The sequence below is a fragment of the Myxocyprinus asiaticus genome, chromosome 19 (genome assembly GCF_019703515.2).
Source record: "Myxocyprinus asiaticus isolate MX2 ecotype Aquarium Trade chromosome 19, UBuf_Myxa_2, whole genome shotgun sequence".
NCBI lineage: Eukaryota > Metazoa > Chordata > Actinopteri > Cypriniformes > Catostomidae > Myxocyprinus > Myxocyprinus asiaticus.
In genome coordinates this window covers 20,361,122-20,375,716 of record NC_059362.1, presented here as the reverse complement: position 1 = coordinate 20,375,716, position 14,595 = coordinate 20,361,122, and the positions used below count along the sequence as shown (strand labels likewise).

Genomic DNA, 14,595 nt, shown 5'->3' with positions numbered 1-14,595 from the left:
GAACAATCTCAAAAGTTGTTCCTATCTGTGACCACAAGATGCCAGTCGTGTCATACTTTAAAACGCATTCATTCATGACGAAGTTTTCCATAAGCTAAAACACTCTATTAAGAGTGTCTTTTATTCTAAAAAGAAAAGAAAAAAATACAAGTAGTTGAGGAAATACTGTATGAGATAAAATAAAAAACTCTCTTCGACTCCAAATAAGAGATAAAAAGTCTGCAAACAAAAGTATTATATATATATATATATATATATATATATATATATATATATATATATATATATATATATATATATATATATATAGTTCAGTACATTTTTATTTTATTTTTATTTTTATAGTTAAGTACATTGCAAATAAAATGTAATTTAAACCCTTAATAAAAACGTGATTTTTGTAAACTGGGTAGAGCTTCAAATATAAGTTGTACATATCACTTTTTTAAGACTGTTAGCGAGGATGAAAGGATGATCGTTTTCATGTTCTCATCTATAACGGATGACATTCAGCACTGCAAAGAGAAGGAAGTCCACGTAACTCAGGCAGGCATGATTGATCTGGGGAGTGGCTTTACACTGTGTCTTTACCTGACTCTCTCTGAGATCTGGACTTTGACTTGGGAACTTCAGCTTTAAGGAAATGGGGAAAACCAAGAGCGCCTCTTTGCAAGGTGAGTTATCTACCTATAAATTAATACAGCGTTGACAGCGTTGGACAAAACGTCACACAAGTTGTTTATTTGACAAGAATTTTCGTGTCAAATTGTTAATTAAATAGTACAGTCACTCATTAAATTCAGAACTCTCACCAGGAATTCAAGAAGGTTTCCAAAATGACTCATTATATGGATACGTGCTCAGTGCCACAGAGTTTAAGGCATAATTCGCTTTAAGACTCTTTTACATAAATGTATGTGTTGAATGTATGTATGTGTGGATTTGGGGGAAGGCAAGTCTGCGCAGGTACAATTATGTGCGCGCGCATTCCAATGTCTCCATAGAGCGTGTTGATAGAGATTCTGGCTGTGTATCAAAAGTTGCCCACGCTGTCCACTTAAAAACTGACAGAGATTTAGCATAACTTAGTAGGGTAGTATTAAATAGTTGTTGTTGTTTCTCACTTAATTCAAGTCTTTTCACCCTTCTGTGATAGACGTTAGCTGCTAGAAAGTGACCTACCTCAGTATTTTGCCTGCTTTTGGGTCAGGTGTAAACTAATATGAACAACAAATCACAGTCTGTTGAAATCTTTTGAAACATTTAGCTTTTTGACTTTTAAAGAGTTCAAAGAGATGAGCTGCTATCTGCTTGCAGTCAGTGCATAGTGATAAAACATTATAGAGATTAGATATATAGATCACTTTTTTTATTGACATGAGCAGTTTGACATGAAGCTAATAAAATAAAATAATTTTGTTTTAAATAAAAAAGAAAATGTTTCAAGAACCCTTTTCAGGTAGCCTACTTGAAAATGGCATTTCCAAGTAGAGCTCCACAGTAGTTCTGTTTCCTCTGTTTATGCTCTGTAGCTCTAAGCTAGTGTTGGCTTGCAAAAAATATAATCTTCAGAGGTCAAATCCCACACACTTGTTATCTGTGTTAGATTAACCATTTCAGAGCTTCTGGAAAAACAGGCAATGAAGTTTGACAACAGTTTGAAGTTTAAGTTTGACAACAATGTCCACTTTATCTGAGTGTGATAAAGTTAGAAACATTAGCTCTGCCTCTGTGCAAACAAACGATTTGTCACTTGACAAAGACGGAACAAAAACAAAATGAAGCTGATACATTTTGTTTTGACATTCATGACTAATTTGGGAACAACAACATTGAGGGATTATAGTTAATCTCACTTTAATTAAAGAAGGTTATGTCATTAGTGAACTGTATGCATATTTCACTGGACTGTTTTGTTAACGTACACAAATACAGGTAGCGTGGCAGTTAAGCTTGAGTGAGTTAAAAAGGCATGTAGCCTTACTTCTAGGAATGCGTTCCCTTAGGCAAGCAAATCAGCAAGAGAGACCCTAAAACAGAATACACACAGTCATATGCACAGAAACAGACACTCATACACTCACACAGCTTCTGTAAACTAGCATCTTCCAATGCAAATTTTATGTCAAAAACCCACTAATAATGTCAAAACAGTGTATGTCATCCCACTGCAAATCAATTCCCCATTTTATATCAGCTTTAGCAGTTGTGTCCATTTTTAAATTTCTTGATAAGTGTAGGACTCAGATGAGTTCTGCTTTCAAGGGGGGGTATAGCTTTCAGTAGGTGGCTCGCACAGACCCAACACTTACAGTACAGTATTAATATATTACAGTATATATTAATATATAAGTATGATATATAAGTATTATATTAATATATAAGTATTATTTACTTTTAATATTTGTAGTATTTTAAAGATTCAAGTATTGCAAAATAATTGCAAAATTAGCTGCAAAAATAAAGGGCATCTTGTGGAGCACTTGCTTCTGTTTCACACATATCAATAAAAGACTGAATTATTTAATCAGTTGCAATAATGACAATTGTGCATGTGCACAATTTTATTTTTTACTCTGTGCTTGTGCATTGTGAGATTTAAATGTATCCAAGTGGCTCAAGTGTTTTGACTACATTCATCACAATTAGTTCAGATCCATTTAATGATTCAGTGACCATTTCTGGTGATGCCAGAAGGTGGTGACAAGTGTGTGTCTTGTGTGAAATGAGTTAGTCACTGAATCACGATCAAAAGAAAATTGTAATCCTTTATATATGTGTCTACAGACCTACAAAGAGACTTTAGTAGAGGTTTTAAGCATTATAAGAACAAAGCAAATCTATCATTTCCCTACAGTTTGTGAGCTGCTGAGCATGACTTTTATCAAAAGACAACAATAATAGTCTTATAATAATTATGAGTTTCAATAGCATCCGTACATTTTCATGTATAAAAAAGCATGTCTACATATCCATTCACTTCAGTAAAATGCAGTAAAAAGAGTTCTAAGAACACAGCAGATCTATCTTTTTTACTACAGTTTGTCGACTGCACACCAACATAGAGGTAAAAAACAGGAGCTGATATTAAAAATAGCTTTACATATTTAACACAGAGCTAGTAATCTGCTTATAGGTCCTTTTCCTCTTTGGCCCAGATAACACAATGGCTGTGTTTTTAAAAAACGTTTGGAAATGTGGACTCTTCGGACTAAAAAACACAGTTCCACTGTTCTACTTTCCATCTAAGATGAGACCAAGCCCAGAGAAGTCAGCAGCGCTTCTGGACAGTGTTGATGTAGGGCTTCTGCTTTGCATAGTAAAGTCTTAACTTGCATCTGTGGATGCAGCAGCGAGTGGTGTTGACTAACAAAGATTTACTAAAGTAATCCAAAGCCCATGTTCATGATATCCATTACAGATGAATGACATTTTTTAAGACAGTGACGTCTGAGGGATCAGAGATCATGCGCATTCAGGAGTGGTTTCGTCTTGCCCTTTACACACGAGATTTGACCAGATTCCTTGAATCTTTTAACTATATTGTGCACTGTAGGGATGAAATGCCCAAAATCTATCCAATTTGTCTTTGTGGAACATTGTTCTCAAAGTGCTGGATTATTTGCTGAAGCATCTGTTGGCAAATTGACAAGTCTTGAACGATGCTTGCTCTTGAAGGACTAGGCTGTTTTTGGAGGCTCCTTATACAGTATACAGTACTATGACAAAATTGCCTTACCTGTTTCACATTGCCTTGTTGTTTCAACTCGCCAAATTGTTATTAGTCTTAAATTGCCTCTATCTCAACTTTTTTGGAGCGTGTTGCAATCATCTGATTTGAAATTACTGTACATAAAAAAATAAAAAATAATTCACAAGGTAAAACATCATATTATGTGTAGTTGTGGTGCTTTTAATATAGCAGTGGGTGAATATAATTTACAAATCACTCCTTTTTGTTTTTATTAGCATTTTTCATACTGTCCCATCTTTTCGGACTTGGGGTTGTATACAAATCCATCATTTGGACTTGGTATGTGTTTAGCTTGAAAAGTGCGGGGGACTTTTTGCCCTTGGACAGAGCACAGAGAGTCGTACTTATATATATATATATATATATATATATATATATATATATATATATATATATATATATATATATATATATATATACTATCAAACCAGGGTAAGCAAACACAGTGCATTTACATGGACTTTAAAAGTGTGAATAGTAAAAGAAGAAGAGCAACAACAACACACATTCCTGCATTCCAAACAGAACAAACCAGCCTCTGAAGGGCACTTCGAAGGGAGAACTATCATGTTAGCCATGCTGTAAGATCACTTCAAACAGAATTTCCAATAAAAATGACATAAAAGGTGAGTTCTGAATAAACAGTATGTTTGAGCCCCACACCTTTCAGCTTTCACGAGCTCTCACAGTGGATGGTAAAGTCTTCAAAAGGAAAAATGTGTAGGGATGATCCTGTACCATACTTGGACAGAGAAAAGAAGACTGTAGCTGGACTATGTAAAAAATCCCGCAGCAGCTCAATTATAACTGCCCATGTAAACGTACTGCAAACTTTGGTCTAATGGATTTTGAAGAATGTCTTGAAGTAAGTAGATGATACATAATAAGGTTTTTGATATAAGTCTGATAGGTTCTTTTAATATTATGGTCACAACATTTTTTGTGTGATGCTTTGTGATGTACTGTACAGTAGCACATCAGAGATTTGTCAAGGTTTCTGATTTTCTCATTCTCTTGAATAACTAGAAAACTTAAGTATTAATATACTAGGTCCCACTTTATACTAGGTGTCTTCAACTACTATGTACTAACATTAAAATACAGTACATACAATACAATCTATTTATTGTGTAACTACATTTTGTTCTGCAAAATTCTCACAAGTTTCACATTTGCTGCTACTGAGGTTGAGGTACAGGTAGATTTAGGCAGGGCCGTAACTGCTATAGACATTGAGGGGGACATGTCATATAGGTTTTTTCCATGGTTGATTATTAAATTATTACATTTGGTCGTCCCCTATGAAGTTGTTTTAACCACTTGATGATGATTCAACACACACACACACCAAATATATATGTCTAAATATATATTTATTAACAGGCCTGTTTGGTGTGTAATTCATAGAAGTTTTTTCATTCAGATTAATTGATTTGCCTGGGATTCTGTTTTAATGATTTGTCTATCAATATTTATGTATGTCATTATTCAACTTAATTGTTAAAATACATAATTACATGGAAAATGTGGTTTAATAGATGACAAAAAACAAAATTAAGAATGATATCACATGTATTTTACACATTTTATAAAAATCAGATGACAGCTGGGACAAGTTACTTTCTTGTCCATTGGGAGTCATCTTATAAAATCGGCCAAATTTATATCTAATGTTACAATTTAAAAGTAAATGCTCATTGTTCTTAAAGGGGGAAATAAACACCTTCTGCATGACTACCTTTTACTCAAATTGTTATTGTGATAATATAATTGGTAATGAAAACATTTGCATTAAATTATAAGAGTTTAAAATTCTTCACTGCCTCGTAAAGAAGCATTTTCACTATAGTGAATCCCACAGTATATTTGCTAGAAAAAAATTCCCAAAGGAAAAAAACCCCACAAAATAAATGCTGAATCAACAAAAATGGAGTAAAAATCAATATACAAATAATAGTGAAACCTTTTAGTGTGTTGGTCGAGTGGTCTTTTGTTCTCAAGTTGTTGACCTATGATATTGTGATCTGATGTTGCTTTGGATGTGATTGATTCCTGATTCAAAACCCCTTCATGTATACAGCTTTTTAACAAAACTAAGCAAATCACTACTGCATATCAGTGGATCTAAGAAACGGGTGAGCAGTTGATTCCATATTACGCGATTTCTATGAATCAGAGATTGGACCACGGCGCGGTACCGAAGCGGAACGCGTGTCTATGTGGGGATACGCGGTCTGGTGCCGCTCTCAAATATGCTGCCTCTCCAGCGTCCACAACTGACTAGAGCGAATCATAATGAGCTTGAAATACTTTTGGACAAATACACTCGCTAAATAGAGATAGAATGTGTCAAGGGGATCAAACAAAAACAGCATCGCAGAATACAATAAATGGGATGGATTGACAAACAAGCATTTTTTTCTTTTTGGAATCGAAGGTGCCGGAACGCCATTCCGGACCATGTTGGCCCAATTTAACCGTTGGTTATAAACCAAAGAAATGAATGCAAAAATATCGTCTTTTTGGCCAGATTTTGTTTAAAATGGCATCACACCCATTTGTTCTTTGATTTTGTATGAAGTGTATTTTGGGTTAGGGTTTAGATTAGGGTTAGTAAGGGTTGGGGTATGGTTTGGTTTAAGATTAGAGGTTAAGGTTAACACTGTAACTACAGATTTAATTAAGTGCAGGTACTTTACATGTAAGTACAATTCAACAACATGTATGTACATAATAAGTACATTGTATCAATGCTTAAGTACATAGTAGTTAAAGACATCTAATATAAAGTGTGTCCATATACTCTGATACTATTCTACTGAATGAATGATGTATTTGATGTCTTAGTAGCACATGACACAAATACTTTGACTAACTATGAGCCATGTTGTTGACAGTGTCTACAGATGAGATGATAGTGTAGTGGTGTACGGACAACTTTGAGGGACATTACTTGGAGATGGCAGGTGATATAACCACCCTTTCCTGGAAGGTACCTACCCAGGACTGGGATGGGGGCATCAAAAGCCCTGACCTGGGTCCTGTTGGAGAAGGTGGCCCTATGAAGATCATCAAAGTATGCTTCAGTAGCAGCAGCAACATCAGCAAGAACTTTAAACTGGTTAAATGTGACAGCTCATGGAAGATCAAGGTACAGTATATATGATTGGAAGAACTGAACCAATGTGCTCCTAATGATAATATTCCTAATGTTGGAATAAATTATCTATACTATACTAATTGATATTTTCCTTCTAAATCAGACCATCATCCAGTCTATTCTGAATAGTGGGCGCTTGGGCCCAAATGTGCAGAACCCAGACTGCTTTGGGCTGAGGCTCAAACACCTTAAATCTGAGGAGCTCCACTGGTTACACCCAGACCTGACTGTAGGAGAGGTGGAACAACGCTACGAGAGCCATCATGCTGAGGCAGAGTGGAGGCAAGGGAAAATAACAATAATCTTGTGCTTTTTATGCTGTTCATTATTTGGAGTTTTCCATAAAAATTTATTTATTTATTTCAGATATGACCTTAGAATTCGCTACATACCAACCGATTACATGAAGAAGTTAAAAGAAGACAGAACCTTCCTGCTATATTTCTATCAGCAGGTCAGCAGACATTATTCCAGATCTTCTTCCTCACTGTGGTTGTATGTAGAGTGTACTTTGCTATGCTATTTGGTCAATAATTAAAACAGGTTTTTCACCTGTTTGTGGTAGGTGCGCAGTGATTACATGCAGCATCATGCTAACAAAGTTAGTGATGGAATGGCACTTCAGCTGGGCTGTTTAGAGATCAGGTAAATAACTATTTTTTGGTAACACAATAATTATGATAATGCATTAGGTATCATGAACTAACAATAAAAAATATATATATTTTTACAGCATTTATTCATCTTTGTTAATAAAATAAATAATAGTAAAAATACAATTGTTCATTGTTAGTTCATGTTAATTCATATAGTGCATTACTAATGTTAACATATACAACTTTTGATTTAAAAAATGTAGTACTATATGTTAAAATTAACATTAATCAAGATGAATAAATGCTGTAAAAGTATTGTTCATTGTTAGTTCATGTTAACTAATGTTGTTTACTAATGTTAACAAATGGAACCTTATTGTAATTTTTTTTATATAGTCTAATACCTAAGTGTAATTTGCAAGACATCCTGACCATTAAATAGAGTTAGTACTGTAAGTTTTTACAGTTCTACATATACAAAGTTTGCCTAGGACTAAAGCTAGAAAGTTTACATTTATTTTACAGTACTTTTGGTTAGATTTTTATTGAATTGTTGTGTTGCGATGTAATGTTAATATAACTGTTTTTTTTTACTCTGTCTTTCAGGAGGTTTTATAAAGACATGAATGCAAAAGGTCTAGAGAAAAAGTCCAATTTTGACTTGCTAGAGTAAGTTCATATTATTAATGTATTAATTATTCAGTGTATGCTTGAGAAAGATGAATCAAAGTCGATTTGCTAATATGGTGGCTTTGTGCTCTTTAACAGAAAAGATGTTGGTCTTGACCTGTTCTTTCCTAAGGGACTTATTGACAGTATGAAGGTTAAGTTTTTGTTTCATTAACACATTAGTCTGTTCCCTATCTGTCACTCACTCGACGTTGTGTCGATGTAGTGACACTAGGGGTCATTCTTGGGAGCCCCAAACCTCTGCTTTTTTGAAAAAAGGCCAATGGGAATTGGCGAGTGGAATTTGCATGCCACTCCCCCGGTATAAAAGGAGCTGGTATGCAACCACTCATTCAGATTTTCTCTTCGGAGCCGAGCGGTTGTATTCAGTGCACTGAATTCAATTTCCCTCCAAAGACGCACCTCAAAACTGCTGGATTTACAGCGCATTTCAGCGGCTTCTCCCCCTCTGCACCCATGGAGTGCAGAGAACGCCCCTGGGTGCTTCGGCAGAGCGAAAAAAGAGAGTATATTCTAAAAGAGTATATTTTCATTCACAAAAAGAGCGGCACACATGGAACGTCTTTTTAAAGATGCCTTTCCGTTTGTGTGTTATTTCTGGTTGCGGTCGTTATCTCTCCGCTTCTGACGGCCACGATCGCTGTCTTACGTGTCTGGGCGCTGCCCACGCGGAGACATCGTTCGTGGATGGATCATGTCCTCATTGCGAGAACATGACCATGGCAATGTTGACGTCGACGACTGGCTAATCCTAGCTCACTCTCGAGAGTTGATATGCGCACACAGGGACCTCATGCTCCAGCAGCTCAGCCGACTTGGGCTGCGGTTCAACTGGGAAAAGAGCAAGCTCTCCCCGGTTCAGAGCATCTCTTTTCTTGGTTTGGAGTTGGACTCAGTTTCGATGACGGCGCGCCTCACGAACGAGTGTGCACAGTCAGTGCTGAACTGTCTGAAGGCATTCAGACAGAGGACAGCGGTTCCACTGAAATTTTTTCAGAGGCTCCAGGGGCATATGGCATCCTCAGCAGCGGCCACACTGCTCGGGTTGATGCATATGAGGCCCCTGGACTGGCCCGCGGCTGCGTTGGCACATCAACTGCCTAGAGTTGTTGGCAGTACTGCTCTCCCTGTGGAGGTTCTGGTCGTTGATCCAGGGCAAGCACGTGTTGGTCCGGACGGACAACACAGCGATGGTAATGTACATCAACCATCAAGGCGGTCTGCGCTCCCGTTGCATGTCACAACTCGCCCGCCGTCTCCTCCTCTGGAGTCAGCAGCACCTCAAGTCGCTACAAGCCACTCACATCCCGGGTGACCTCAACACCGCAGCGGATGCGCTGTCACGTCAGTTTATCCTCAGGGGAGAGTGGAGACTCCACCCTCAGGTGGTCCAGCTGATTTGAAGTTGATTCAGTTGAGCACAGGTAGACCTGTTTGCTTCCCGGGAATCCTCCCACTGCCCGCTTTGGTACGCCTTGACCAAGGCACCCCTCGGTATAGATGCTCTGGCACACAGCTGGCCTCCTGGACTTCGCAAATACGCGTTTCCCCCAGTGAGCCTACTTGCACAGACCCTGTGCAAGGTCAGGGAGGACGAGGAGCAGATCATCCTAGTAGCACCCTACTGGCCCACCCAGACGTGGTTCTCCTTGTGACAGCCCCCCGGCGAATTCCCCTGAGGAAGGACCTTCTTTCTCAGGGATGGGGCACCATCTGGCACCCGCGCTCCACGTCTGGCCCTTGGACGGGACGTGGAAGACCTAAGTGGCCTACCACCCGCGGTGGTAGACACGATCACTCAAGCTAGGGCTCCCTCTACGAGGCGCCTGTATGCCTTGAAGCGGCGTCTGTTCGCTAAGTGGTGCTCTTCCCGACACAAAGACCCCCAGAGATGCGCAGTCGGATCGATGCTTTCTTTCCTGCAGGAGAGGCTGGAGGGGCGGCTGTCCCCCTCCACCTTGAAGGTGTATGTAGCCGCTATTTCGGCTCATCACAATGCAGTAGATGGTAAGTACTTGGGGAAGCATGGCTGAATCATCAGGTTCCTGAGAGGCGCTAGGAGGTTGAATCCCTCCAGACCACGCCTCGTCCCCTCGTGGGACCTCTCTGTAGTCCTTCGGGGTCTACGGGGAGCTCCCTTTGAGCCCTTGGAGTCAGCTGAGCTTAAGGCACTCTCTTTGAAGACTGCCCTCCTGACTGCGCTTACTTCCATCAAGAGGGTAGGGGACCTGCAAGCGTTCTCTGTCAGCGAATCGTGCCTGGAGTTTGGTCCGGGTTACTCTCACGTGATCCTGAGACCCCAACCGGGCTATGTGCCCAAGGTTCCCACGACCCCTTTTAGGGATCAGGTGGTGAACCTGCAAGCGCTGCCCCAGGAGGAGGCAGACCCAGCCTTTGCGTTGCTGTGTCCGGTGCGAGCTTTACACATCTATTTGGATCGCACGCAGAGCTTTAGAAGCTCTGAGCAGCTCTTTGTCTGCTTTGGTGGACAGCGGAAAGGAAACGCTGTCTCCAAACAGGATAGTCCACTGGGTCACTGACACCAACACGATGGCATATCAGGCTCAGGACATGCTACCCCCTACGGGGTTACGAGCCCACTCTACCAGGAGTGTGGCAGCCTCCTGGGCCCTGGCCAGTGGCGCCTCTTTGGCAGATATCTGCAGAGCAGCGGGCTGGGCAGCACCCAACACCTTTGCGAGGTTCTACAATCTCCAGGTTGAGCCGGTCTCGTCCCGTGTATTGGCAGGCACAAGCTGGTAATTTCCAGGACAGCTGGCCGGGTGTACCGCTTGCGCATAACGCCTTTCCCCTCCCTTGAGGTGAAGACATGCGCTCTTGACTCCCAGTCGTGTTCACAGACTGTGATCCCTGGATGACTTTCCTCCTTAGCCCTCTGGCAGTTGAGTTTGTGGAGAAACTCGCTGCCGGCCCAGTATGTGTGCTAATGAGACCCTGTACTGAGGTAGGTGCTCCACATGTGCTGGTTCCCCGAAGGCGACCCCAAGTGATATCTTCCGCAAAATCATTTCCCTGTCGGTAAACTGCGTCTTCCTTGGGCAGAGGCCCCTCTGCCCCCAGTCACCAGGCTTTGTAGAAACTCCTCCCCCTTTGGGTAGGACCTACCATGGGACCTCTCCACATGACATACTTCCGACAAGACTCGGTAAGACCATGTGATGTATTCCACTCAAAATCCCCCCCCCCCCTTTTTGGGCGGGGTGTGGTCTCCACGGTGTCTTCCCCTTGGGAGGGACACCCCCCGATGCAGACACTTATGGCTCCCAGTTGGTTAACAAATTCCACTCCTTTTGGGGAGAAAAGAGAGGAAAAGAGGCCTCGGCTGGGCTAGCCTGTCCCTATCGTTGGGCAGTCAACTTGTTCCTGAAGGACCGTTCGACACTCATAAGAGTGTTGGGGGAGGTTACGTGATGGCCTGGTGCACTGGCTACGAGGCACACAGCAGTCTCCCCATCATACACCGCCAGTTCACATAACACAGTTCAGATAGTTGTGGCGTTTTGAATAGGGACCCCTCGTGTCACTACATCGACACAACGTCGAGTGAGTGACAGATAGGGAATGTCATGGTTACTTTCATAACCTCTGTTCCCTGATGGAGGGAACGAGACGTTGTGTCCCTCTTGCCACAACGCTGAACTACCCGCTGAAATGACCGGGACCTGGTCTCGGCTCCTCAGCACAAAACCTGAATGAGTGGTTGCATACCAGCTCCTTTTATACCCGTATGTCCGGGGGAGTGGCATGCAAATTCCACTCGCCAATTCCCATTGGCCTTTTTTCAAAAAAGCAGAGGTGTTTGGGGCTCCCAAGAGTGACCCCTAGTGTCACTACATTGACACAATGTCTCGTTCCCTCCATCAGGGAACAGAGGTTACGAAAGTAACCATGACGTTTTCCACTGTCCAATGGTACAAATATGATTTGATGTTAAATGTTATTCTGTAATCTCTTGTAAATCAGCAGTTTTCATACAGTAAGTTGCTTAAATACTTAAGTTTTTATTACTCTAAATACTCAGTTGGAAACTCCATTTATCTATAATGATGATTGGCATGTATCACACTAATTGAAAGGAAGAGATACAAATAGCTGTTCTGGTTGGAAATGCTGGAGCTATGACTCATATCTCATATTTCATATCTACTTGGCAGATACAAATTTGATTAAATATATCATGTTTCTACATGAAGGAACTCATTAAGAACCCTTTGCATTTTACTTGCATTTTACTTTGTCAGTACTCAATTTATGAGAGTTAAGTATAACCCAGTCAAACTGAAAATCTACAACTGAATTTTGGTTTTAACAGCCTAAGCAATTAAGGAAGCTCATTCAGCAGACGTTTCAGCAGTATGCTATACTTAAAGAAGACGAGTGTATGGTTAAGTTCTTCGAGACCTTTGGAGAATTCTCAAACTTTGACGAAGAAGTCTACCCCTGCGAACTAGTGGTAAGTTCCTACATGGCCCAACCATAGGTATTTTCCACATGACATAATACCTATTCTCACCAAATTCGTGACAAATTTGAGAGACGAACTGCCGACGAAAGGTCTTTTCACACCGAGACCGAAATTAATAAAATTAATAATATTGAACGCATTTAAGACTTTTATTTTGATGCATTAAGAGGAATATAAAATCTTTTTTGTGTGTGTGTGAGTAAGATGAGAAAAGAGTACTGTTGCATTCATTACACATCTTCTGTCTTCATATTTAATCATGTATTTTGCTATGAGTATATTCCAAACATATTCCCGAACCCAGCTTCACTTTTTTTAATGCCTGAATAATACAACACAAGGTACAGTGATATAAATACACTTGAAATAATGTACATTAAGTAAAACAGGTATGGCATAAAATATGATGCATAACATTAAACATTATATAAAAGAACACACAGCTTCATGGTATTTCCTTTTTTTAATTATTGCATATTTGTATTGAATTCAGGGTTTCTTGTGCGTCATGAGAAAAAGAGCACTGTTAAAGGAATACTTTATGTGTTATTTTATACTTGCAATAAATAAGCAGTGAGGTTTGGCAATTTGTTTGTCTACACTCGTTGTAAATACTATTTGTTTGTAAAGACAATTTGCATGTAAAGAGTTTTTTTTAATGCAGTATTTTACTACGAACTTAGTCCAAACTACAAGAGTAGACAAAGGAATTGCCGAACCTCACTGCTATTTTTAATGCCTGGATAATTAAAATAATGTACGTTAAGACAAAACACCAGGTACATTATACAAAATGAGGTATCAGCACATTACATAAATATTCTAAAAAATAAACAATGTGTTTACAGCTTCTATATTATTTTTTTACTGCATATTTGCATTGAGTTTTTGTGCGTGAGACGAGTAAAAGAGCATTGCACCTGTTTGCCAGGTGTTACATGCCACCAATGCACTGGATTGTGCAGCAGTGACAATGGTCAGTACGTTTTCATCGCAGTCTGAAGAAAAAAAAATCTGACCTTCAGATTGTCGACAGATTTGTCAGACCTGTTGTGAATAGCGCCATGGGAATCCATTGTTCCTATACAAAAGCTCGCTTGGAATGAACATTCGCACTGAAAAATTGGTCTTGGTGTGAACAGGCCTTTAGAGATTAAAAGAGGTAAAAACAAAATCACTTTTGGGTTTTTGGGTTAATTAGAGAATTGTTGCCATGTGGGAAAATATGCTATTTCATCTTAGAGATTTAAATTATTCAAGTTCATTAAAGAGGCTCTTGATCCTTCTATATCTACACAGCAAGGTTGGAGTTTAGTAGTGGATTTAGTCATTGGCCCCAGAGGCATTCGTCAGCGCACAAAAGCAGACTCTACGGTGAGTGACCTCATACCTGTATAATTTTTTTAATTGAATGATATAGAAAAATCAATAAAAATATTAAAATCAATTAATTTACATGCTCATATCAGTTGCCTAATATCACTGTTTCAAAGTGTTGTAAGTAAGTTCACTCTGTCCTGCTCTTCCCAGCCGGTCTGTCTTGCTGAATATAAACAGATCCGAAGTGTCAAGTATAATACACAGAGTGATGGCAGAACACTGGTACTTATCGAAATCGAGGGTGCCAGACAGGTGTGAAAGTTCTCACTTTAGTATTAGGCTATAAAACAACCGCAAAATCCTACTCTTACACTGAACTTGCTGTGACCTTTTTCCATTTGTAGCCTCTCTCTATCAGTGTGGCCTCTCTGGCCATTGCAGAGAACATGGCTGATCTGATTGATGGCTACTGTCGGCTGATAAACAACACAGACACATCTTTGATAGTTGGACCAAATACAAGTAAATCGCAAGGTAAGCTCTAATTACGTCATCAAATATCAATAGTTGTCAGACAAGATTAAAATAA

At 39.7% G+C, this 14,595-nt stretch overlaps 1 protein-coding gene across 1 annotated transcript in view; it reads left to right on the top strand.

Annotated features, from left to right (window-relative positions):
• The first annotated feature begins 526 nt into the window (after nucleotides 1–526).
• Nucleotides 527–14,595, top strand: part of ptk2bb (protein tyrosine kinase 2 beta, b) — a 31,620-nt gene continuing 17,551 nt past the window's right edge. The window contains exons 1-11 of the mRNA XM_051644604.1: nucleotides 527–674; nucleotides 6,652–6,905; nucleotides 7,018–7,196; nucleotides 7,281–7,368; nucleotides 7,480–7,559; nucleotides 8,117–8,179; nucleotides 8,279–8,333; nucleotides 12,534–12,674; nucleotides 13,986–14,060; nucleotides 14,217–14,318; nucleotides 14,411–14,540. Of these exons, the coding sequence (XP_051500564.1) occupies nucleotides 6,714–6,905; nucleotides 7,018–7,196; nucleotides 7,281–7,368; nucleotides 7,480–7,559; nucleotides 8,117–8,179; nucleotides 8,279–8,333; nucleotides 12,534–12,674; nucleotides 13,986–14,060; nucleotides 14,217–14,318; nucleotides 14,411–14,540 (1,105 nt within the window). The 5' untranslated portion in view covers nucleotides 527–674; nucleotides 6,652–6,713. The remainder of the gene's footprint in view (nucleotides 675–6,651; nucleotides 6,906–7,017; nucleotides 7,197–7,280; nucleotides 7,369–7,479; nucleotides 7,560–8,116; nucleotides 8,180–8,278; nucleotides 8,334–12,533; nucleotides 12,675–13,985; nucleotides 14,061–14,216; nucleotides 14,319–14,410; nucleotides 14,541–14,595) is intronic.